General features: G+C 43.7%; 3 protein-coding genes across 3 annotated transcripts; all 3 read right to left on the bottom strand.

The window, feature by feature from the left end:
• Nucleotides 1-6351: 6351 nt before the first annotated feature.
• Nucleotides 6352-7302, bottom strand: LOC136644631 (olfactory receptor 5AR1-like). Its single transcript, XM_066620659.1, has one exon. It carries the CDS (start codon nt 7300-7302, stop codon nt 6352-6354), a length of 951 nt encoding a protein of 316 aa, XP_066476756.1.
• A 4654-nt stretch (nt 7303-11956) lies between these two features.
• On the bottom strand, nt 11957-12895 carry LOC136636406 (olfactory receptor 5AR1-like). The gene has a single exon (XM_066611453.1). It carries the CDS (start codon nt 12893-12895, stop codon nt 11957-11959), a length of 939 nt encoding a protein of 312 aa, XP_066467550.1.
• A 5122-nt stretch (nt 12896-18017) lies between these two features.
• LOC136636407 (olfactory receptor 5AR1-like) lies at nt 18018-18980 on the bottom strand. Its single transcript, XM_066611454.1, has one exon. The coding sequence runs from the start codon at nt 18954-18956 to the stop codon at nt 18018-18020; it is 939 nt and encodes a 312-aa protein (XP_066467551.1). The 5' UTR covers nt 18957-18980.
• Between the last annotated feature and the right edge of the window lie 3794 nt (nt 18981-22774).

Here is a 22774-nt window from a genome sequence, read left to right as displayed (position 1 = left end):
TTAGTGGTGATGACATTATACTGCACCTGATGGACAGAATGAAAACAGTCATTGTACTCATTGTATCTGATGACAGCACTGAATTTTGAGGTGAACAAAGACATTCTGGGTATCCCCCGTCACCAGTGCTGATGCTGCTGGGCCAAAAAGAAGTGTGCTGCATTCTACAATGGGGGACAGAGACAGACCTGAATGCAAATGTCTTTTACTTACCTATGTGTAAGCCTTCAGATTGCCTATCCTTCGACATATGCTACCTATTTTGGTGGCATATGTCTGAGGAAGGAAAAAGGGCAGGGAGGTTTCTGAAAGAGGGAATAAGATCTGATGTGCGCCATTGCCACTGGATCCACCACCTCTCTCCCCATTAACTTGGCCCTAAGCTATGGATTTGCTATGTGTCCTTTAGCATGTCCCAGTCTCTCCACCAAAGCTCCTCACCTAGAAAAGATAAATAATTGTGTCCTATCTGACAGAGAGGATAAACAGGTATAGACTGTAAAGTGCATTATATTCTACACATAATACCTCAATGATAATGATAATTAGTTCCTTATTTGGTTTCCGGATCTGAAGGCCTTAGGAGTGGACCTCAACAAGTGGGAAACCCTGGCCTCTGAGTGGCCCGCTTGGAGGCAGGCTGTGCAACATGGCCTTTCCCAGTTTGAAGAGACACTTGGCCAACAGTCTGAGGCTAAGAGGCAAAGAAGGAAGGCCCATAGCCAGGGAGACAGGCCAGGGACAGACTGCACTTGCTCCCAGTGTGGAAGGGATTGTCACTCCCGAATTGGCCTTTTCAGCCACACTAGACGCTGTTCCAGAACCACCTTTCAGAGTGCAATACCATAGTCTTTCGAGACTGAAGGTTGCCAACTACCCCTTCCCCTATCTTCTCAAAAGGCCTATCATAAGTGCTTTTGGTAGCAAGTTCTAGCATGCTCATATTTTCCTTATAATATTATTACAAGGGTGGTGGCATTTTCAAGTTGACATTGACAGGCAGTCTGAGGTGGCTACACCCAGATTTCACTTGTTCCACACCTGGATTCTGAACCTGGCCAACTTGGGGGGAGGGGACATCTAAGGGGCATTTGGAGAGACCCGAGTGGGCATAAGAATCTCCTTTGCATTTATATTATTTCAGCAAATGTGAGTTTGGGAACCTAAGTTAGCTGAGATTGCTTGTAGTTCCCCTCTTAAACCCCTGACATTTCATCTTGAAATGAAAAACATGCAGTCCTTTTTTCCCCCCAGTTTAAAATATTTGGTGGTACCTTTAATCATGCAGAGGCAAACCTGAAATGCCATTGCAGGAACACAGCAGTCTACCTTTCCTAGTTGCCTGTAACAACAGCATCCCAGCAATGCATGGATACATCTGGGAGGGAGGGATTAATCGCAAATGAAATGAATGCGAAAGGAAGAGAAGTTTTATTTCTTGAAGTGACGTACTGTAATGGAATCCCTAAAGCCGCATCATCCTTGAAGTCTCCAAGAAGATAATTAAAAATGCTCTTGTGGGGGCTTTTTAAAGAGCTCTGTTTGTTTATCATACATTTATTAATAACTGAATTGCTACCCTTTTTCTCTTTTTGAACGGGAACAATTAATACAGCTTTCTAAAGTTTCTAGGTAATGTTTCAAGAAAGCAAGGAGCAGAACAGTCATTGTTTTGTCTCCCATACAGTCCTCGGTTATGACAAGCAGATCCATGTTATTGTTCCAGTTTGATATGTATATGGGAATGAAGTATATCTCATTTGAGCCTGAATCCCACAATGATAGCTAAATTGGGTCAGAAGTACATGAAATACGTGAATTGTCCCAGGTACATGGCCACAGCAGAGAAAGGAGGAGCATGTCTGGAACAGGCTCTATACCAGGGGTGTCAAACTCATGTCATACCGAGGGCCGAAAAGCATTCATGATGCCTGCTGAGGGCCAGAAGTGATGTCATTGCACAGGAAGTGATGTAATTAAACAGGTCAAAACCAGAAATAAACACTCTGTTCCCGTGTAGGAACTCATTAGCTGCTAATGACAGGAGAGAAAATACACAAATCTTGATCATATTTCAAGGTATGGGAGAGCCCAATTATCAAGTGGGCCACCCTTTCAGCAATGTCACCTCAGCATTGCTCAGCAGCTGAGAGCCAGAGGGCCAGATAAAAAGCTTCTGTGGGCTGCATCCGGCCCTGCTTTATACTATCCCTCAGCAGAGCAAATTCTCAGTACATTTTGACCTTCAGAAACGTGAAGCCCAATCCTATCCAAATTTCTAGTGCTGGTAAAGCCACAATGCAGCCCTGAGGAAAGGGAACAAATGTTTCCCTACCTGGAGAAGGCCTTCATGAATGCTTCCCTATTTCAGGATGCAGTGCATGTCTCAATGGCACAAATGCAACCAGCACAGGAAAATTGGATAGGATTTGGCCCATAGAGCACAATCCTGAGGTTGGCGTGCTGGCTTCCCACCAGCATGCACTGTTGCAAATGTGCTATAAGGCATGTTTGCAGGCCCTACTGCTGGGCAAGTGCCGGTGATAGCCCAGTGCTGGCTGGTGCTGGGCTACTGCTGTTCGGGTGCCCAAGCTCTGCCACTTGGTGGTCGCGTGGACTGCCAAGCAGTGGAGAGGTAAGTGGGGACGTGGCGGGAGGCAGGGAGGAGGCGTTCCTGGGTGGGCAGAGGTGAGTGGAGGGGGCGGGGGGCGGGGAGGTGGCAAGCTGGGGAGGCAGGAGGCGGAGAGGGGGCAGGGAAGAGGTGTGCTGGGGAGGGAGGGAGGTGGGACCGGTGGAGCAACGCTCCACTGGATCCAAAGCCTCTGTATTGGCCTCACTGCGCAACACGGAGGCTTTTGATTCACCGCCAACCTTTTGGTTGGCAGTGAATCAAGTAGCCCCATTGTGGGGCTACTCCATTTCCGCTTCTCCCGAGGAGCCACTGGCGGCTGCCCGACGCACACAGGATGTGGCGGAAGCCATTTTTCAGCAGCACCACAGCCCCGTGCCCCGGCCAGCTCAGGATTGTGCTGTTAGTCATTACTCCATCTGATGGGATGCTTTACAATCACCTGGGCATCCCTACCTGCCCTCTGACCTGGTCTAAGGGATCAAGCGAAAGGTTTTGAGGATTATTGGATGGAATATCTTATTTTAATGCAATCTGAACCAAATGCCCCCTCGTTCTCAGAAGAATTTCACAAAACTATTTGAGAACATTTGGGCTTTGACTGGAGCATGCCCAGAACCGTTTGCCATTTGCCAGTTTTGCACATGCCCTGTATTTAGTGGAGAGAAGGTTGGTGAGCTCAGGGCTGCTGTGTGGAGTCACAGCGACCGCAGTTCACCCAGACTTGACTGAAAGCTGAGTGGTTTTGCAAGCTGCTGCCCTCCACTGGAGTGGTTGCCTGCTACTCCTTTGAATCCCTACCCCCTTCACCCAATGCACAAATATGTGTACAACACACAGGCTGCGAGGTGTGTCTTATGCTTGATTGCAAATTGCAAAAACCAGGTGAGGATCAAACAACTGAGAGCCCTCAGCTGCTGTGAACACTGGGCCTTTCTTCCCCTTGATTGTACCTTTTCTGTTACCAAGTGGAGAAAACCAGCTTATTCCAAACCCATAAACAGCCCCGTACCCCCCGTGTTGCCTGAATCCACAGAATTTTACTGTTGCTGACTTTGCTTGCATACACACCCCGGTGCACCTACCCCACTTTGCTTTATTTACCAGAGAACCTTTATGTTAAACACCTCTTAGCTAAGCTCACCCTTTGGATAACAAACCAGAAGATTCAAGGACCAGAAAAAGTGGGGGGTCCAGCAAGGCAAATCTACTTTGGACCACTGTGTTACTCTGTAATATCTTATTGAGAAATACTCCAAGGGGACTAAGCTTAAATTAGTCACGGTTTTTTAAAACTTAAAAGGGGCTTTGGACTCAGTGGACAGGGATTTACTCTGGCACAAGCTGGCTCAGCTGCAGATGAATAAGAGGCTCTTATTACTTGTTAGGAGATTGCATCAAAATACTACCTGCCAAAGAAAATGCTCATATATGGGGGAATTAACAACAAAACTTCATACCAGCAAAGGAGTGAAACAGGGTTGTAGGTTAGCAGCTACCCTGTTTACTCTGTTTCTCAACAGTTTAACCCCTTTTCTGACAGCAGCAGATGGACACAGCCCTAAATTGGAACCCACTCCTATTCCACTCTTGCTCTATGCCAATGATGCTGTAATAATATCCCGTATGTGGTTGGATCTAAAACGCTTGCTCAAGGGGTGCCTTGAGTACTTGACAGCTATTTACCAGAGGTCGTTTTAAATTGAAGACAAACCAAAGAGGGAGCAAGGCTATGTATGGATCTCCGGGAAGGGAAGGAGGTAGGCTCCAGATCACTTTCCCCTGCCTTTCTTGGCACTTCAAAAGCAAAGGATGGGTAGGGGAAAGTTATTGGGAGCAACGGCAGATTCTTCTTTTTCATCTACCTCCAAACTCCCTCCAGCAGCTTATCCGTTCACCACCCATTCAAGGGTCCCATTTCAGGTCACTTTATGACAAGGCTGGCCCTTCTTTACACTTCCAAAGTCTACTTGACCATAGTTCCCCAACTAGGATTGTACAAGAAGAACTCTAGCAGCCCAGTTCTATCCCCCCACCTGTTCAAAGCATGCAGTGCTGCCAACAGAGCATATGCTGCATGCTAGGGGCCAGCAAGAGACCAGATATGCAGGAGAGCTGTAGGCTGCCTTGTCCCCAATGGGCTTCCTTAGACCTACTCCAGCTCTTTAGGTGGTGTAGGTGTGAGGGTGCTCAAGGGGTCTGGGATGGGAAAGGGATAAGGAGCTGGCATGTACAGCACTGAATCTATGTTGCACAGGATTCTAAAATGGACATGTAATAATGAACATTTTGCTGTTTTCCTGATTTTCCTAGTCCACCTTGGACCTGAAGCATCATGTATCCCCATGTATTTTTTTTCCCACCAGACTGCCACTTTAATCTGTTTAATACAATTTTATTCTTCCATTATCATAACTATTTTTAAAAAACATCTCAGCCGGTGTACACAATTTTATAGAAACAGTCAAGATAGAAACAGTAGAAAATCAATAATGTATTAGCAGTAGGTAAAATCCATTTAAACAGTGGCATTTAAAACAGGGGCAAAACCCAAAGTCACAAAACTCCTCTAGTTGCCTCTAGATCCACCATCATAATCCTAACCTGAGAAACAATCACTAACCACTAAAAGCTTGGCTGAAGACACTTCATCTTGAAGATAGCATCACACAGACTTTTCTTGGGAGGATATTCTGTTGAGACATATGTAAGGAAAGCCCTAAATGTGGTGGCAACTCAACACACCTCAACAGGCAGGGGCAACCCAACAAGGCTCCTCTGATGGAAGTGTCTGCTGTCAGATAAATGTATATGGAGAAAAATTGGTTATCAACATACCCTGATCCCACACTATATGGGGCACATGGAATTGCGCCCAGAAAAAAAATTAGGAAAAGGGGAGATCATCTCATTATGATGTGTCAGTGGGCTCATGTATTCTGAAGCAGTTGAAGTTTCTGAAGACTTTTCAAACAATGCAAACCTTGGATAACTGTACCATAACCAGATATCTCTCTTTCTAGGAGGGACGTAGCTGACCAACCAACCAAGGCTGGCAACTGTGAAGTTCCCAAGAACTGTCTGCAAGCCAGGCAGTGATCCCTCAAATTGTGGGGGTTGACCAACTGATCCTCCAACCTTGCAGAGGCTTTGAACCACAGACACTGTAAATCTTCTCAGGGAACAGATATTTAGAAAAGGTCCTATATGTTTTGATTTCTACGAGTCCAAGAAAATAATTAGTCACTAAGGTTATGTGAACCTTACCAGGAGGTCTGGTCTAGAGGGGGGCAGGAGGTCTGGTCTAGAGGGTAGAGCCTCCATTTGCCTGAAGATTAACATCCACAAGGTCGCCAGTTCGAGGCCACCGGCACCATGCGACCTTGAAGCAGCTGGCAAGCTGCAGCTGAGCTGTTTCATCTGCTCGGAGCATGGGAGGATGGAGGCCAGAATGTTAAACCAGATCGGAGTGTAACACCTTGAATGTAGTGGTTCTTGAAAGAACCTTCTTTCAATTTGTAAAAATCCCTGCGTGGATTTAATAAGCCTGCCTATGTAAACCGCCTTGAATAAAGTCTTGAATAAAGACCAAGAAAGGCGGTATATAAATACTGTATATTATATTATATTATATTATATTATATTATATTATATTATATTATATGTTATGCTTTAGTGGTTTACTGAAAGATGTGTCCATTTATCCAGCTTTGCAGAGAACGTTAGAAAATATATTTACTAGAAAATACTTTACTCCAAATTGCTTTTCGAAAGGCACATTTGACATCCTTGTTCCTCAGGCTGTAGATCAAGGGATTCAACATGGGTATTATCACTGTGTAAAACACGGAGGCCATTTTGTCCGTGTCCAGCGAGTAGCTCGAACTGGGCCTGAAATACATGAAGAGAATGGTCCCATGGTATATGGCTACAGCTGTGAGATGGGAGGCACAGGTGGAAAAGGCTTTATACCTTCCCTCAGCTGAGCGAATCCTTAGCACAGCTATAATAATGAATGCGTATGAGATTATAATAATCAACAAAGTGCTTGTTTCAAACAGACTACCAAAGGTGAATATCAGCATCTCATTAATATAGATATCATTGCAAGAGAGTTTCAGGAGGGGGGTGAGGTCACAGAAGAAGTGATTGATGATGTTGGAGGCACAAAAAGATAATCTCAACAATCCACTTGTATGAATCAGAGAGTTTGCCACGCCCCACAAGTATGATCCTGCCACCAAACCTATACAAAGCTTCTTAGTCATAACAGCCGAGTAAAGCAAAGGGTTGCAGATGGCCACGTACCGGTCATAAGCCATGGCAGCGAGCATGAAAAATTCTGTGGTGGCGAAGATTGCAAAAAAACAATATTGTGTAACACAGGCATTGTAAGAGATGGTTTTGTTTCCCACTAAGAGGTTCACTAGCATATTAGGTGTGATCGTGGTGGAGTAGCAGGCATCTAGGAAGGACAAGTTGCTGAGGAAGAAGTACATTGGAGTGTGCAGCTGGGGATCTAGCCAGATCAATGCAATCATCCCAAGATTCCCCACTAAGGTCATGAGGTAGATGACTAAAAACAAGACAAAGAGTGAATTCCGCATCTCCTGATGTTCTGTTAATCCAAAGAGAATGAATTTGGTGACTGTGGTGTAATTGTTGTCATCCATAACTCACTGTTTACTGTTGGGATAAACATAAAAGGTAGAAAGAAGAAAACATACAGGATAATATGCAATCTGATGTTACAGACTTGTTTCTGTTTCTATCAATGTCTTTCTGCCAATCTCAGTAGTTCGGTACGTACTGGGTGTATAAGGATCAAGGCTGTGGGATGGAGAGAGACATGTCTGTGCCTCCTTTCAGTGTCCTGCATATGTCTTTATTGATGAACTGTTATTAAAAAATGAATTTGGTCCTTTTGCGAAATTCAGGTAGATAGACCGTTTCATTTCATGAATACTTTTAGCTGTCATTTGATGAACATTTAGCTGTTTTACTTGCATTGGGGATTGTGCTTTCCTGCTGCTAGTTGGACTTTTAATTTATTTTAATGTGCTGCTTATATTGTACATCTATTTTGTACTGTTATTTATGTATCCTATGATATTTTATGATATTTGTGAGCCTGTTTGGGCACTCCATTGTGGCGGGGAAAAGCAGGACAGAAGTTGATTAAACAAACAAACAAACGCACCTATTTCATGGTCCCAGAGTTTGGCTATTTTGCAATTCTGTTCAAGCACCCCTTACATTTTGGCAAATCCGATTGCACAGATCGAGGGTTTATATAGTACCTGGCAACATAGAAAAAGGAAAGAATGGTGGCACTGGTGGCTGTTTCTCAGCCTTTAAGCTATCTAGAATCTTCTAACCGGAAAGCTAAAAAGAGGCTTGTGCTGTGGGATTCATATGCAACAGGGTTATCTGTGGTGGTCCTAAGTGGGATGGACTCCTGTAATGGAGAGAAATGGAAGATGTGTTTACCTGCTTGGATATACATGGCTTGTGGTGAGGTTGTTTTGGCTCCCTGAATTAGATGGTGCAAAACTGACACAGGTCAAGTTATTTCATGGGTTCATTTCCAAAATCATCTCGTTCAACTGAAGCATCAGTCATGAATAAAGTTGACCACTTTACCTCAGTCTCACATATGCACATATAATTTGTACAATTCAGAAATGCTAAGTTAAACCCTGAGATGGGCCAGATCTTGGAGAAAAGCTTATAATGTAGGAAACCTACCGTGGGGAGATAGGAAACATATCCAAGAGCTTCAAAACACATTTATGAAGTGCAGACATGGTTTACTGAAATGCTGATGTCTAGCTTATAAATCACGGGAAGATTTCAAAAACATCCCTAATGCACAAGCAATGCAATTAAAGTTCCTCCCAGTGGTATAGTTCTGAAGAAGGGTAATTGATCTTATAAGTAATTCTGCATATTTTCCATTTTAGATGTTTTTCGTATGCATAGGGCAGTAGTTAATCTCACGTGAGTTTCTATACAGCCCTCTAGTGCAAACTGCTGAGAAATCCATTCTAAATATATGTGCACATCCTGTGGATGAAAATTCATTGAAATTCTTTGAAAATTCAGTGGTATTACCTGCCATTCATTTTCTCACTATTTATTCCTTGGAGGGATTTCTGGAACAAGGTCATACAACACAGGCCAGGATGCAATTTTTGGCATATTCTGATCTTGCAAATTTGGGCTCTCCCCCTAGGTATGATTTCATTTGCAAGCATGAGTCCTCCTGCATAATAAATTCAGTCAAATCCAGTGCAGGGATACCTGGACAGACTTTTCATACTATTTATCCAGGAATCCTCTCCTACCAATGACCTGAGCATGGATGCAGTACACACCCCACTGCACCATTTGTCCCACAGTAACTACACTCATTGGTGCAGTTAGGCTTTTCTGCCCTCCTGGAACTCCATCAAGCCCAGAAAACTCTTATAAGCACACACAGGAGATATTTTAAATACGAGCACACTTTTTTCCTCTTTATACATACCTTATTCATTCCTGAAAACAGCCCTTATAGTGAAAACCTGGTCAGGAGCATACAGTGGCATCACTAGGATTCACGTCACCCAGTGCTGGAGGACTGCGTGTCACTCCATGCAGTGGGCGGGGCAACAGCCCAGGTGGTGGGCATGGTGATGTACCATCGCCCCACCCCCACTGGTTTTTTGGCTGTACCTTTTGTTAGAACACAGATATTTCAATGTGGTCTGTTTCATTGCATTCTGCATGAAATTACGCATTGATTGATATATAATATGATGGTATTATTCCTCCAGATTCTGATTTTAGTGATTTTGAAAACTTGTAGAGTCACACACACACATCCCTGTGTCAACTTACTATCACCTTATTGCAGCTGTTCTCAAACTCTTAGCACTGGGACCCACTTTTTAGAATGCCAATCTGTCCAGGACCCATTAGAAGTGATGTCATGGCCAGAACTGACATCATCAAGCAAATTAAAATAAATAATTATAAATAATTAAATTAAAATAAAAGAAATAATTAAATAAGGGGGAGCCAGTCCTGTTCCACCAAGTGAATTTTTTAGTGGGGGGAGGGAGTAATGCCTTCTGGAGCATTTGTTGCGCTGCAGTTCCATTGGATCAGGCCCATTGTGGTGTCCTCACATTCCCCTTTGCCTAGCCTGATCACAAGCCCAGGCACGTCTGCCTACTTGCGAGTAAACATGACCACGAGGCTTAGTTTTGCTTTCCATAGGGCTCAATACATTCGCAGCTGGGTGGGGGGGACCTCCTTCTTGGGTGTTTTCACCCTTCTTGGGTGATTCATTGAATCAGGATCATGCTAACGTTATTGGATTCTTCTCAGCGTGCCCTTTCCGACAAACTAACGCAAGTTTGCATACTCATGAGTAAATGTGGCCATGTGGCTTAGTTTCGCTTTCCATAGGGCTCAATGCACTCATAGCTGGGAGGGAGGGACCTCCTTCTTGGTTGTTTTTTGGCAGCTGCATTCATTGGATAGGGACGATTCTGGTGTCCTTGGATTCCTTTCAACCTGCCCTTTCCGAAGGACTAGGGCAAGTATGCCTATCTGTGAGTAATTGCGCGATATGGCTCAGTTTCACTTTCCATAGGGCTCCATGCATTTTTTTTCCAGTTTTTTGGCCATAACGTTTGAAGGAAAGGAGCTATTTCACTCTGGATTTTTGCATTGCATTCCACTGAAAATTCCACATCCAACGGTATATGGCATGACAGGGTTGCTCCTAAAACCAAGATTTTAGCACGTCATCCCCCAATGTGTGTCACCACCGCCTTGCGTGTCACCCGTTGCGGCCTGCACCCCCCACTCCCTAGCGATGCCACTGGGAGTATATTTAATACATTAATTTCAATGGAAAAAATTCCATGAATTCCAGAATTCCAAATTCTGACCTGGTCTGAGGGATCAAGCGAAAGGTTTTGAGGATTATTGGATGGAATATCTTATTTTAATGCAATCTGAACCAAATGCCCCCTCGTTCTCAGAAGAATTTCACAAAACCATTTGAGAACATTTGGGCTTTGTCTGGAGCATGCCCAGAACCATTTGCCATTTGCCAGTTTGGCACATGTCCTGTATTTATTGGAGAGAAGGTTGGTGAGCTCAGGGCTGCTGTGTGCAGTCACAGCGACCGCAGTTCACCCAGACTTGACTGAAAGCTGAGTGGTTTTGCAAGCTGCTGCCCTCCACAGGAGTGGTTGCCTGCTACTTCTTTGAACCCCTACCCCCTTCACCCAATGCACAAATATGTGTACAACACACAGGCTGTGAGGTGCGTCTTATGCTTGCCATGTATCCCCATGTATTTTTTTTTCACTAGACTGACACTTTAATCTATTTAATACAATTTTATTCTTCCATTAACATAACTATTTTTAAAAACATCTCAGCCAGTGTACACAATTTTATAGAAACAGTCAAGATAGAAACAGTAGAAAATCAATAATGTATTAGCAGTTGGTAAAATCCATTTAAACAGTGGCATTTAAAACAGGGGCAAAACCCAAAGTCACAATACTCCTTTAGTTGCCACTAGATCCACCATCATAATCCAAACCTGAAAAACAGTCACTAACCACTAAAAGCTTGGCTGAAGACACTTCATCTTGAAGATAGCATCACACAGACTTTTCTTGGGAGGGTATTCTGTTGAGACATATGTAAGGAAAGGCCCTAAACGTGGTGGCAATTCAACACACCTCAACAGGCAGGGGCAACCCAACAACTCTCCTCTGATGGAAGTGTCTGCTGTCAGGTAAATGTATATGGAGATAAATTGGTTATCAACATACCCTGATCCCACACTATATGGGGCACATGGAATTGTGCCCAGAAAAAAAGTTAGGAAAAGGGGAAATCACCTCATTATGATGTGTCAGTGGGCTAATGTATTCTGAAGCAGTTGAAGTTTCTGAAGACTTTTCAAACAATGCAAACCTTGGATAACTGTACCATAACCAGATATCTCTCTTTCTAGGAGGGACATAGCTGACCAATCAACCAAGGCTGGCAACTGTAAAGTTCCCGAGAACCATCTGCAAGCCAGGCAGTGATCCCTCAAACTGTGGGGGTTGACCAACTGAACCTCCAACCTTGCAGAGGCGTTGAACCACAGACACTGTAAATCTTCTCAGGGAACAGATATTTAGAAAAGGTCCTATATGTTTTGATTTCGATGAGTCCATGAAAATAATTACTCACTAACGTTATGCCTTAGTGCTTTACTGAAAGATGTGCCCATTTATCCAGCTTTGCAGAGAACGTTAGAAAATATATTTACTGAGAAAATACTTTACTCCAAATTGCTTTTCGAAAAGCGCATTTGACATCTTTGTTCCTCAGGCTGTAGATCAAGGGATTCAACATGGGTATGATCACCGTGTAAAACACAGAGGCCATTTTGTCCGTGTCAAGTGAATAGCTGGAACTGGGCTTGAAATACATGAAGACAATGCTCCCGTGGTATATGGCTACAGCTGTGAGGTGGGAGGCACAGGTGGAAAAGGCTTTATACCTTCCCTCAGCTGAGCGAATCCTTAGCACAGCTATAATAATGAATGCATATGAGATTATAATAATCAACAAAGTGCTTGTTTCACACAGACTACCAAAGGTGAATATCAGCATCTCATTTATATAGATATCATTACAAGAGAGTTTCAGGAGGGGGGTGAGATCACAGAAGAAGTGATTGATGACGTTGGAGCCACAAAAAGACAATCTCAACAATCCACTTGTATGAATCAGAGAGTTTGCCACGCCCCACAGGTATGATCCTGCCACCAAACCTATACAAAGCTTCTTAGTCATAACAGCCGAGTAAAGCAAAGGGTTGCAGATGGCCATATACCGGTCATAAGCCATGGCAGCGAGCATGAAAAATTCTGTGGTGGCGAAGATTGCAAAAAAACAATATTGTGTAATACAGGCATCGTAAGAGATGGTTTTGTTTCCCACTAAGAGGTTCACTAGCATATTAGGCGTGATGGTGGTGGAGTAGCAGGCATCTAGGAAGGACAAGTTGCTGAGGAAGAAGTACATTGGGGTGTGCAGCTGGGGATCTAGCCAGATCAATGCAATCATCCCAAGATTCCCCACTAAGGTCATGAGGTAGATGACTAAAAACAAGACAAAGAGTGAATTCCGCATCTCCTGATGTTCTGTTAATCCAAAGAGAATGAATTTGGTGACTGTGGTGTAATTGTTGTCATCCATAACTCACTTTTTACTGTTGGGATAAACATAAAAGGTAGAAAGAAGAAAACTTACAGGATAATATGCAATCAGATGTTACAGACTTGTTTCTGTTTCTATCAATGTCTTTCTGCCAATCTCAGTAGTTAGGTACGTACTGGGTGTATAAAGATCAAGGCTGTGGGATGGAGAGAGACATGTCTGTGCCTCCTTTCAGTGTCCTGGATATGTCTTTATTGATGAACTGTTATTAAAAAATGAATTTGGTCCTTTTGCGAAATTCAGGTAGATAGACTGTTTCATTTCATGATTACTTTTAGCTGTCATTTGATGAACATTTAGCTGTTCTACTTGCATTGGGGGTTGTGCTTTCCTGCTGCTGTTTGGACTTTTAATTTATTTTATTGTGCTGCTTATATTGTATATCTATTTTGTACTGTTATTTATGTATCTTATGATATTTTATGATATTTGTGAGCCTGTTTGGGCACTCCATTGTGGCGGGGAAAAGCAGGACAGAAGTTGATTAAACAAACAAACAAACGCACCTATTTCATGGTCCCAGAGTTTGGCTATTTTGCAATTCTGTTCAAGCACCCCTTACATTTTGGCAAATCCGATTGCACAGATCGAGGGTTTATATAGTACCTGGCAACATAGAAAAAGGAAAGAATGGTGGCACTGGTGGCTGTTTCTCAGCCTTTAAGCTATCTAGAATCTTCTGACCGGAAAGCTAAAAAGAGGCTTTTGCATTTCCCGTGCTGTGGGATTCATATGCAACAGGGTTATCTGTGGTGGTCCTAAGTGGGACGGATTCCTGTAATGGAGAGAAATGGAAGATGTGTTTACCTGCTTGGATATACATGGCTTGTGGTGAGGTTGTTTTGGCTCCCTGAATTAGATGGTGCAAAACCGACACAGGTCAAGTTATTTCATGGGTTCATTTCCAAAATCATCTCATTCAAGTGAAGCATCAACCATGAATAAAGTTGACCTCTTTACCTCGTTCTCACATATGCACATATAATTTGTACAATTCAGAAATGCTAAGTTAAACCCTGAGATGGGCCAGATCTTGGAGAAAAGCTTATAATGTAGGAAACCTACCGTGGGGAGATAGGAAACATATCCAAGAGCTTCAAAACACATTTATGAAGTGCAGACATGGTTTACTGAAATGCTGATGTCTAGCTTATAAATCACGGGAAGATTTCAAAAACATCTCTAATGCACAAGCAATGCAATTAAAGTTCCTCCCAGTGGTATAGTTCTGAAGAAGGGTAATTGATCTTATAAGTAATTCTGCATATTTTCCATTTTAGATGTTTTTCGTATGCATAGGGCAGTAGTTAATCTCACGTGAGTTTCTATACAGCCCTCTAGTGCAAACTGCTGAGAAATCCATTCTAAATATATGTGCACATCCTGTGGATGAAAATTCATTGAAATTCATTGAAAATTCAGTGGTATTACCTGTCATTCATTTTCTCACTATTTATTCCTTGGAGGGATTTCTGGAACAAGGTCATACGACACAGGCCAGGATGCAATTTTTGGCATATTCTGGTCTTGCAAATTTGGGCTCTCCCCCTAGGTATGATTTCATTTGCAAGCATGAGTCCTCCTGCATAATAAATTCAGTCAAATCCAGTGCAGGGATACCTGGACAGACTTTTCATACTGTTCATCCAGGAATCCTCTCCTACCAATGACCTGAGCATGGATGCAGTACACACCCCACTGCACCATTTGTCCCACAGTAACTACACTCATTGGTGCAGTTAGGCTTTTCTGCCCTCCTGGAACTCCATCAAGCCCAGAAAACTCTTATAAGCACACACAGGAGATATTTTAAATACGAGCACACTTTTTTTCCTCTTTATACATACCTTATTCATTCCTGAAAACAGCCCTTATAGTGAAAACCTGGTCAGGAGTATACAGTGGCATCACTAGGATTCACGTCACCCAGTGCTGGAGGACTGCATGTCACCCCATGCAGTGGGGGGGGCAACAGCCCAGGTGGTGGGCATGGTGATGTACCATCGCCCCGCCCCCACTGGTTTTTTGGCTGTACCTTTTGTTAGAACACAGATATTTCAATGTGGTCTGTTTCATTGCATTCTGCATGAAATTACGCATTGATTGATATATAACATGATGGTATTATTCCTCCAAATTCTGATTTTAGTGATTTTGAAAACTTGTAGAGTCACACACACACACCCTGTGTCAACTTATTATCACCTTATTGCAGCAGTTCTCAAACTCTTAGCACCGGGACCCACTTTTTAGAATGACAGTCTGTCCTGGACCCATTGGAAGTGAGGTCTTGGCCAGAAGTGACATCATCAAGCAAATTAAAATAAATAATTATAAATAATTAAATTAAAATTAAAGAAATAATTAATTAAGGGGGAGCCAGTCCTGTTCCATCAAGTGAATTTTCTCTGTAGTCTGCCTGCAATAAGCCCCCCCTCCCAAAAAAAAAAGAATCAGTGAGATTTTCAGCCCTCCCCAGGGCCCAGTTTAAAGTTCTTCTATTTCAAGCATATCAAGATAAAGACCCACCTGGCTTTATAAGTACAAAATAGATAACATTCCCCTTACCAGTTGAAGCCTCTTTTTTTTGTCATTTTCAGTGGGGGGAGGGAGTACTGCCTTCTGGAGCATTTGTTGCACTCCAGTTCCATTGGATTGGGCCCATTCTGGTGTCCTCACATTCCCCTTTGCCTGCCCTGATTACTGCCTACTCGTGAGTAAATGCGACCTTGATGCTTAGTTTTGCTTTCCATAGGTCTCAATACATTCGCAGCTAGGAGGGAGGGACCTCCTTCTTGGGTGTTTTTTGGGGGGACTGCATTCATTGGATCAGGACCATGCTGACGTTATTGGATTCCTCTCAGCCTGCCCTTTCTGACAGACTAAGGCAAGTTTGCCTACTTGTGAGTAAACGTGGCCATGTGGCTTAGTTTCGCTTTCCATAGGGCTCAATGCACTCATAGCTGGGAGGGAGGGACCTCCTTCTTGGTTGTTTTTTGGTGGCTGCATTCATTGGATAGGGACGATTCTGGTGTCCTTGGATTCCTTTCAGCCTGCCCTTTCCAAAGGACTAAGGCAAGTATGCCTACCTGTGAGTAAACGCGCGATATGGCTCAGTTTCACTTTCCATAGGACTCCATGCATTTTTTCTTTCTTTTTTTGGCCATAACGTTTGAAGGAAAGGAGCTATTTCACTCTGGTTTTTTGCATTGTATTCCGCTGGAAATTCTACACCCAACGGTATATGGCAAGATGGGGTTGCTCCCAAAACCAAGATTTTAGTGCGTCATCCCCCCAATGTGCGTCACCACCACTTTGCGCGTCACCTGGTGCAGCCTGCACCCCCCCTCCACTCTCTAGCGACACCACTGGGAGTATATTTAATACATCAATTTCAATGGAAAAAATTCCAGCTCATTCCAAAGTCATTCAGTGTTCACCCCCAAATGCCTATTAAGGAAAAAGTTGCATGACACAGTAAAATAGAATTTAAAAAAAAATTAACTACATTATACAGCATTAGTGAAGTATTATGGTTGACAATGAAAATGTTTCAGAAGTCCTAGCATCGCATTATGAGGTTTAGCACCTCAAGCTTTAGTTACAAGCTATGAGCAACTCTCTTACATTCCATCTTTCCACTTTTCTCATGATTTTTTAAAAAATCATCTTCTGTGCTTTAGGATCCATATTCACAGTAGATTGCAGAAACCTAGCACCAAAAACACACACTGTTAAAGGGAGCATATAATTCACATGCCTTGATAGCACTGGGACATGCAACCCATCAGGCAATGCATCGAACAAGGAAGGTGCCTCTTCCCCAGCTACGCTCTGCCCTTTGGGGGGTTCCGAAGAGCTCTCTCCCTAAAGCCCGGAGGAGCACTCTCCTGAAAGGGGCCACTTCTGGACCTTTGTTCTACCAGGGGGAGAAATCCAAAATTCAGTCCAACCTCCTGGTACTCCTTCTTGTGTATGTAAGGCATCTTCATCTCTGTCTCCAGAGCTCCAAGCAGAGGAGAGGTGTACCCTCTGGGTAAAATGGGAGGTAAACCTTGACTCCATGAGATACTTTGTCTCCCGATTCTCCCATTCCTGAACCTTGTATTGAAAACCTTGGCAAGGATAAAAAGGGGTGGTTTTAATATGTGCAGTATAGTAATTGAAAATCTATATATCAAAAGTACTTATAGAAGAGTGTTTTGGTGTTTTAGTGTTACTGTTAGCCTAATTAGAGGCACTTTGGGGTTGTTCACTTCACTATCCAGTCAACAATCCCAAAATAGCCTACAATGCATGTGAGAGAAATAAACCTCTGGCATTATAGATTCCCTGAGTTTAATTCTGGGCTGGGCAAAGCCAGACCTGAGATTGTTGACCCAGTCCTATCCCCCTCTGCACTGGTGGAGTAGCGGGGAGGGCAGGCATCAGGCTGAATGCAGCAGGTGGCAACATGTGTGCAGATTTGGAAGGGGTAGGGGTCCTGGACCCAAAATACCTGCATGGATCCATGCAGACTTGTACCAGACATTTGACTTGTGCAGATCTGAATAGACCAGTTGCGACTGCTGGGATTTTTCCCTGGGCAAGGGGACAAATGTCCCCTTACTTTAGGGAGACCTCCATCATGTAAAATCCCCCTGAAGGATGCAGCAGAGGCCATGCTGGGGCTGCTGCATCAGCACAGGGGACTTTGTGCTAGATTGGGCTTGTGCTAGAATGAGTGCTAGCCCATGTGTGTCAATGTGTATTGCTAGACATGCATGCTTGTGTGTGAGAACAGTGTTGGCAACACAAGACTGGAACTTTGATGCTTTCCTTTTCTGTTTTCCTCCCTTCCAGCTATCCTGTCCAAGCCCCCCAAATCTTGCTTCCTTTCTTCCGTAATGTGCCCCTTCTATTGCTGAACTGCCATGTATCCCGAAGGAGTTACTTCCTTTAAGTGATAGATACAGTAAGGAATATATCTGGGGAACAACTAAGATGTATTTTCCATAATTTTATTCCAGTAATGGCCGAGTCAAGATCATTCGTGGACATTTTCTTGTAAGCCATACACATTTCTTTAGCGATATTTGAAAATTCTCTTTAGAGAATACGTTTACTGAGAAAGCATTTTTCTCCCAATAATTTTTCTAAAAGCACACTTAACATCCTTGTTCCTCAAGCTGTAGATCAAGGGATTCAACATGGGTATTATCACTGTGTAAAACACGGAGGCCATTTTGTCCGTGTCCAGCGAGTAGCTAGAACTGGGCCTGAAATACATGAAGAGAATGGTCCCATGGAAGATGGCCACAGCTGTGAGATGGGAGGCACAGGTGGAGAAGGCTTTGTACTTCCCCTCAGCAGAGCGAATCCTGAGTACAGCTATAATAATGAATGCATAAGAGATTATAATAATTAACAAAGTGCTCATTTCAATCAAGATGCCAATGGTGAATATCAGAATCTCATTTATATAGATATCACTGCAAGAGAGTTTCAGGAGGGGCATGTGGTCACAAAAAAAGTGATTGATGACGTTGGGACCACAAAACGACAATCTCAACAACCCGCTTGTGTGAGTGAGAGAGCTCACCAAACCCCAGAAGTACGATCCTGTCACGAACACTATACAAATCTTTTTTGACATAACAGCAGTGTAGAGCAAAGGGTTGCGAATGGCCACATAGCGGTCATACGCCATGACAGCCAGGAGAAGGCATTCAGTGCTGGCAAAGATTGCAAAAAAGCAATATTGTGCCATGCAGGCAGCAAATGAGATGGTTTTGTTCTCCGCTAAAAACTTTGCTAGCATATTAGGTGTGATGGTGGTGGAATAGCAGGCATCTAAGAAGGACAAGTTGCTAAGGAAGAAGTACATTGGGGTGTGCAGCTGGGGATCTAACCAGATTAATACATTCATCCCAAGATTCCCCAACAAAGTGATAATATAGATGACTAAAAACACTGCAAAGAGTAGAGGCCGCATCTCCCGGTGGTCTGTTAATCCGAGAAGAATAAAGTTGGTCACTGTGGTGTAATTTTCTCTGGTCATAACTTTTCACTCTAACCTGTAGGAATAAACAAACTGTTTAAAACATTATCTGGGGACATTATGTCATCTGAATCACCAGCCTTTAGTCATTCTTTCTGCTAGTTGAGGTGTGTACTTGGTTATGAAGTTCAGGGATTTGAGAAGGAGTGCTGCATTTTGGTGCCTCTGTATCATGTCCTCAGGATGTCTTTATTGCTGGAGTCTTTATAAGCTTGTGCAATGTGCACCCATTCATTGAGACCAGAGGTGGACAACTCTTGAACTTTAGGGCTCCTGGACGTTTAACAATTGTGTGGAGGAGCGAATTTCAGCAGGTGCAGCTTGTCATCTGAGAAATGATGAGCTGTACCTGTTGACATTCCTTCTTCTACACAATTGTTAAAGGTCCAGGAGCCCTGAAGTTGAAAGGTTGGCCACTCCGATCTAGACAGATGAGTAGTTTCATCAGATTTTTTTGTTTTAGCTGACTCCCCATCTTTCACAGTCTCAAGTTGGTTATTGCCAAATCCCGTTTCAAGTTCCTCATACGTCCTGGCAGATATGGACATGGCCACAAAGATATGGCTTTTTTGAGAGGGATATGGAGAGAATTGCACTAATTAAAGATATATTTAGTGACTGGAGTACCAGGAAAAGAAATTTTACAACCAGGAATTCACAGATAGATTCTGTGTTCCAAAGCAGTGAAGAACAAAATCAAAATATGATGAGAATGGCGATCTGCGCTTGAAGAACTGTGTTTACTGTGATACGTACAGATGAAATACATTAAAACAACAACACAGAAGAACACGGAACTCCAAACAGACTGCACAAAATACTTCTATTTTAAATTTCTTTTTCATAATTTTAAAAGAATGCCCTGTTCCCTCTGCTCATAGCTAAATGTGTAGAATCAACCACACACAGAGATGTGTTGAAGATTTATTTCTCTTCCTGAACTGTTGCTATCATTTGGTTATTAAAGGTTGAAAAGTAAAGTGCAATCATTTTCAAACAGTTCCATTATCACAAAGAGTGTATGAGAACAGAAATATTCTGCTTGGCTAGCTAAAATGATCACTCACTGACTTTTTCCATCCCCATAACAAATAACTACATGAAACTGGATTGTCTGAAGGGACATGATGTGAGGTAGATTCAGACAGCCCAATCCAACATAAATTCCCATGGGATGATGCTGTGGCACAGGTACAGGCTATGCTGCATCCCATGGGGGATTTTTGGCTGCTGGAGGTTCCATGGGGCAAGGGTACTTTTGTAAGCCCCAGCAGATGCAATGGGTCAACTCAGTTCAGTTCAGTTCAGTAAGACCTTTATTGGCATAAAATACAGAGAAAGAACAAAACAAAACAAAAATATACCAAGACAACACAACATAGACATCGGTCTTTTCCTCACACACTGCCCAGAGTCCCAGAGCTCTGCCTGGCAATTACCCCAGATAAAAAGGAAGCAACCTTATCCAGGGTCTCAGAGTCAGGTGTGGAAAGGAGAGACTGAAGCATGATTGAATCCTCCCAGCCCTGCATCCTAGTTAACAATGGGCCTAGATATTTCTTGCGTGAAACATCATGTAGTGGGCAGTAGAAAAAGGTATGTGTTATAGTCTCAATACAATCCCTACCACACTTGCATTTCCTCTCTGAGTAGAGAATACCACGGAACCTGCCCGATAACAAGGCTGATGGAAGAGCATTATGTCTTGCAAGTGTGAATGCATTCCGAGCCTGCGGGTACTCCAGGTGATAAAAGAAGGAGGCCGGTTTCCCAGAACTGACTGGAACATGGAAATAGAGTGGAGAGCATATGGTTCTGGCAGCACTAAACAGCTCTTGTTTTTCAATGTCAAGAATTCTTTCTTTGACGATTCTGTAAGCAGCATCACAGCCAATCATGCCTAGCTCTGCAGTGTCCAGCCCTATTGACTTAAATTTGGTTAGAAGATCAGTGATCTCTAATGGCAAGACTGAATCCGACAATAATTGGTGCATTAGACCAGAGAGGGTTAAATAAAATCCTAAACCAAAATTTCAGTAATCTTAGCCAAGCAGTCATCTTTAGCCGAATTAACCCCACCTTGAGACACAGAACCGAGTAGTTGAAGGCACCTGGGTAAACCCAAAATCTTCTGTAAAAAGGAGGCTTGAATGCGTTCTAGTGGTTGGTTTAGCCTTATACCAGACAGGAGAGCCATAAAGAACCTGGGAAAGAACCTTTCCCTTAAACGCCTCCAGAGTGGCTGGAACATAAGCATTGCCGCAGGTGAAAAAGAAAGGGAAAATAGCTGAGGACGCTAGTTTGGGTGCGTTCTTCACTGCCTGACGATGACAAGCCCAAGTGAGCCTGTAATGGAAGTTGATTCCCAGGTACTTGAAATGCTTAACCTGCTCCATTTTATTGCCATTACAAGACCATTTAAAAGCCTTCCATCTGTTGGCAAATATCATTATCTTAGATTTAGCATAATTGATTTGCAATTTGTTGGACAAAAAATACTCTTCAGTGTGATTCAGCAGATGTTTTAGGCCAATCCTAGTATGAGATATCAGTACTGCATCATCCGCGTACAGAAGTAGCGGCACTTGGCTTACGCCAAGCTTCGGACAATGGCTATCTACTTCCTTCAGGGATGGGGCAAGATCGTTTAGAAACAGATTGAAAAGCATGGGGGCCAAGACACAGCCCTGTTTGACCCCTTTGTTAGTGATGATGGAATGAGTTAGATTCCCACTCCAGGAGCGTCTAACCCTGCATGAAGTATTTAGATGGAGGGACCTAATCAGCAGCAGCAATCTTTTATCAATCCCCATGTTTTCCAACTTGGGCCAAAGAAGCTCCCTATCCACAGAATCGAAGGCACCCTTCAGATCAAGGAAGCCTACATAAAGGCATTCAACTCAGACCTGTGCCATATCACTGGTGCAAGTTTGTGCTGATCCTTGCAGGTAAATCAGGCCCAAGAAGGGGGTTTGGATATGACATGCACTGGTCCCACTGATCCCACCCCCTCCTGAGGCTCTGCCCCATCACTGCCCCATTCTACCCTCCCCTGCCCTGTTCCACTCCTCCCCACCCTTCCCCACCACAGCACTGGACATATCTGCTCCAGCTGGCTTCCAATGACTACCAGCACCAGCAGGCTCTGGCGTTTCTGCTGACACACATGGGATTTGTGCTGTTGCAAACAGCTTTTTGGTGCTCTTGTGTCAGGGTGCACTGGTGAAACACATGTTCTGGCAGAGCAGGCCCTCTTTAGTATTGGGCAATGAGAATGTTTATGCCTTATTTAAAGAGTGGTGGCATTGGAATTCATTCACCATTGAACATGTGCAGACAACCTAATATGATCCTATTGGTTGTCAGTGCAACTAAGTGCCTGATTCAGCACTGTGCATGCTGAATCTCTGGCTTATCTGGCATGCTCTGAATATCTGAATCTCAGGCTTATCTCTGGCGCACACTGTTGCAAACATGCCTTAAGGCACATGTGTGAGCCTAGTGCCAGAGCTAGCCCAGTGTGTGCCCATGCTGAGCTAGTTCCAGGGCTGGGTCCACATTCCACTGCCCAGAGTAATGCCCAAACCACCAGGGAGTGGAGAGGTGAGTGGGGGTGGGGGGAAGGTGGGGAGGAGGTGGGGGAGGGCAGGGAGGAGGTATGGCTGGGGGAGAGGATGGGGCAGCAGGGGGTGGGACCGGCGGAGCTCAGCTCCACCAGATCCTGAGCCCCATGTTGGGACACACAGCCTGACATGGGACTCCTTGAATCTGCACCAGCTCAAGAGCTATTGAAGGACTACTTCCCTTACCCAGGGGAA

The sequence above is a fragment of the Tiliqua scincoides genome, chromosome 1 (genome assembly GCF_035046505.1).
Source record: "Tiliqua scincoides isolate rTilSci1 chromosome 1, rTilSci1.hap2, whole genome shotgun sequence".
NCBI classification, from domain to species: domain Eukaryota; kingdom Metazoa; phylum Chordata; class Lepidosauria; order Squamata; family Scincidae; genus Tiliqua; species Tiliqua scincoides.
Note: the sequence above shows the minus strand (reverse complement) of the source record. Positions and strands in the feature narration are given on the sequence as shown.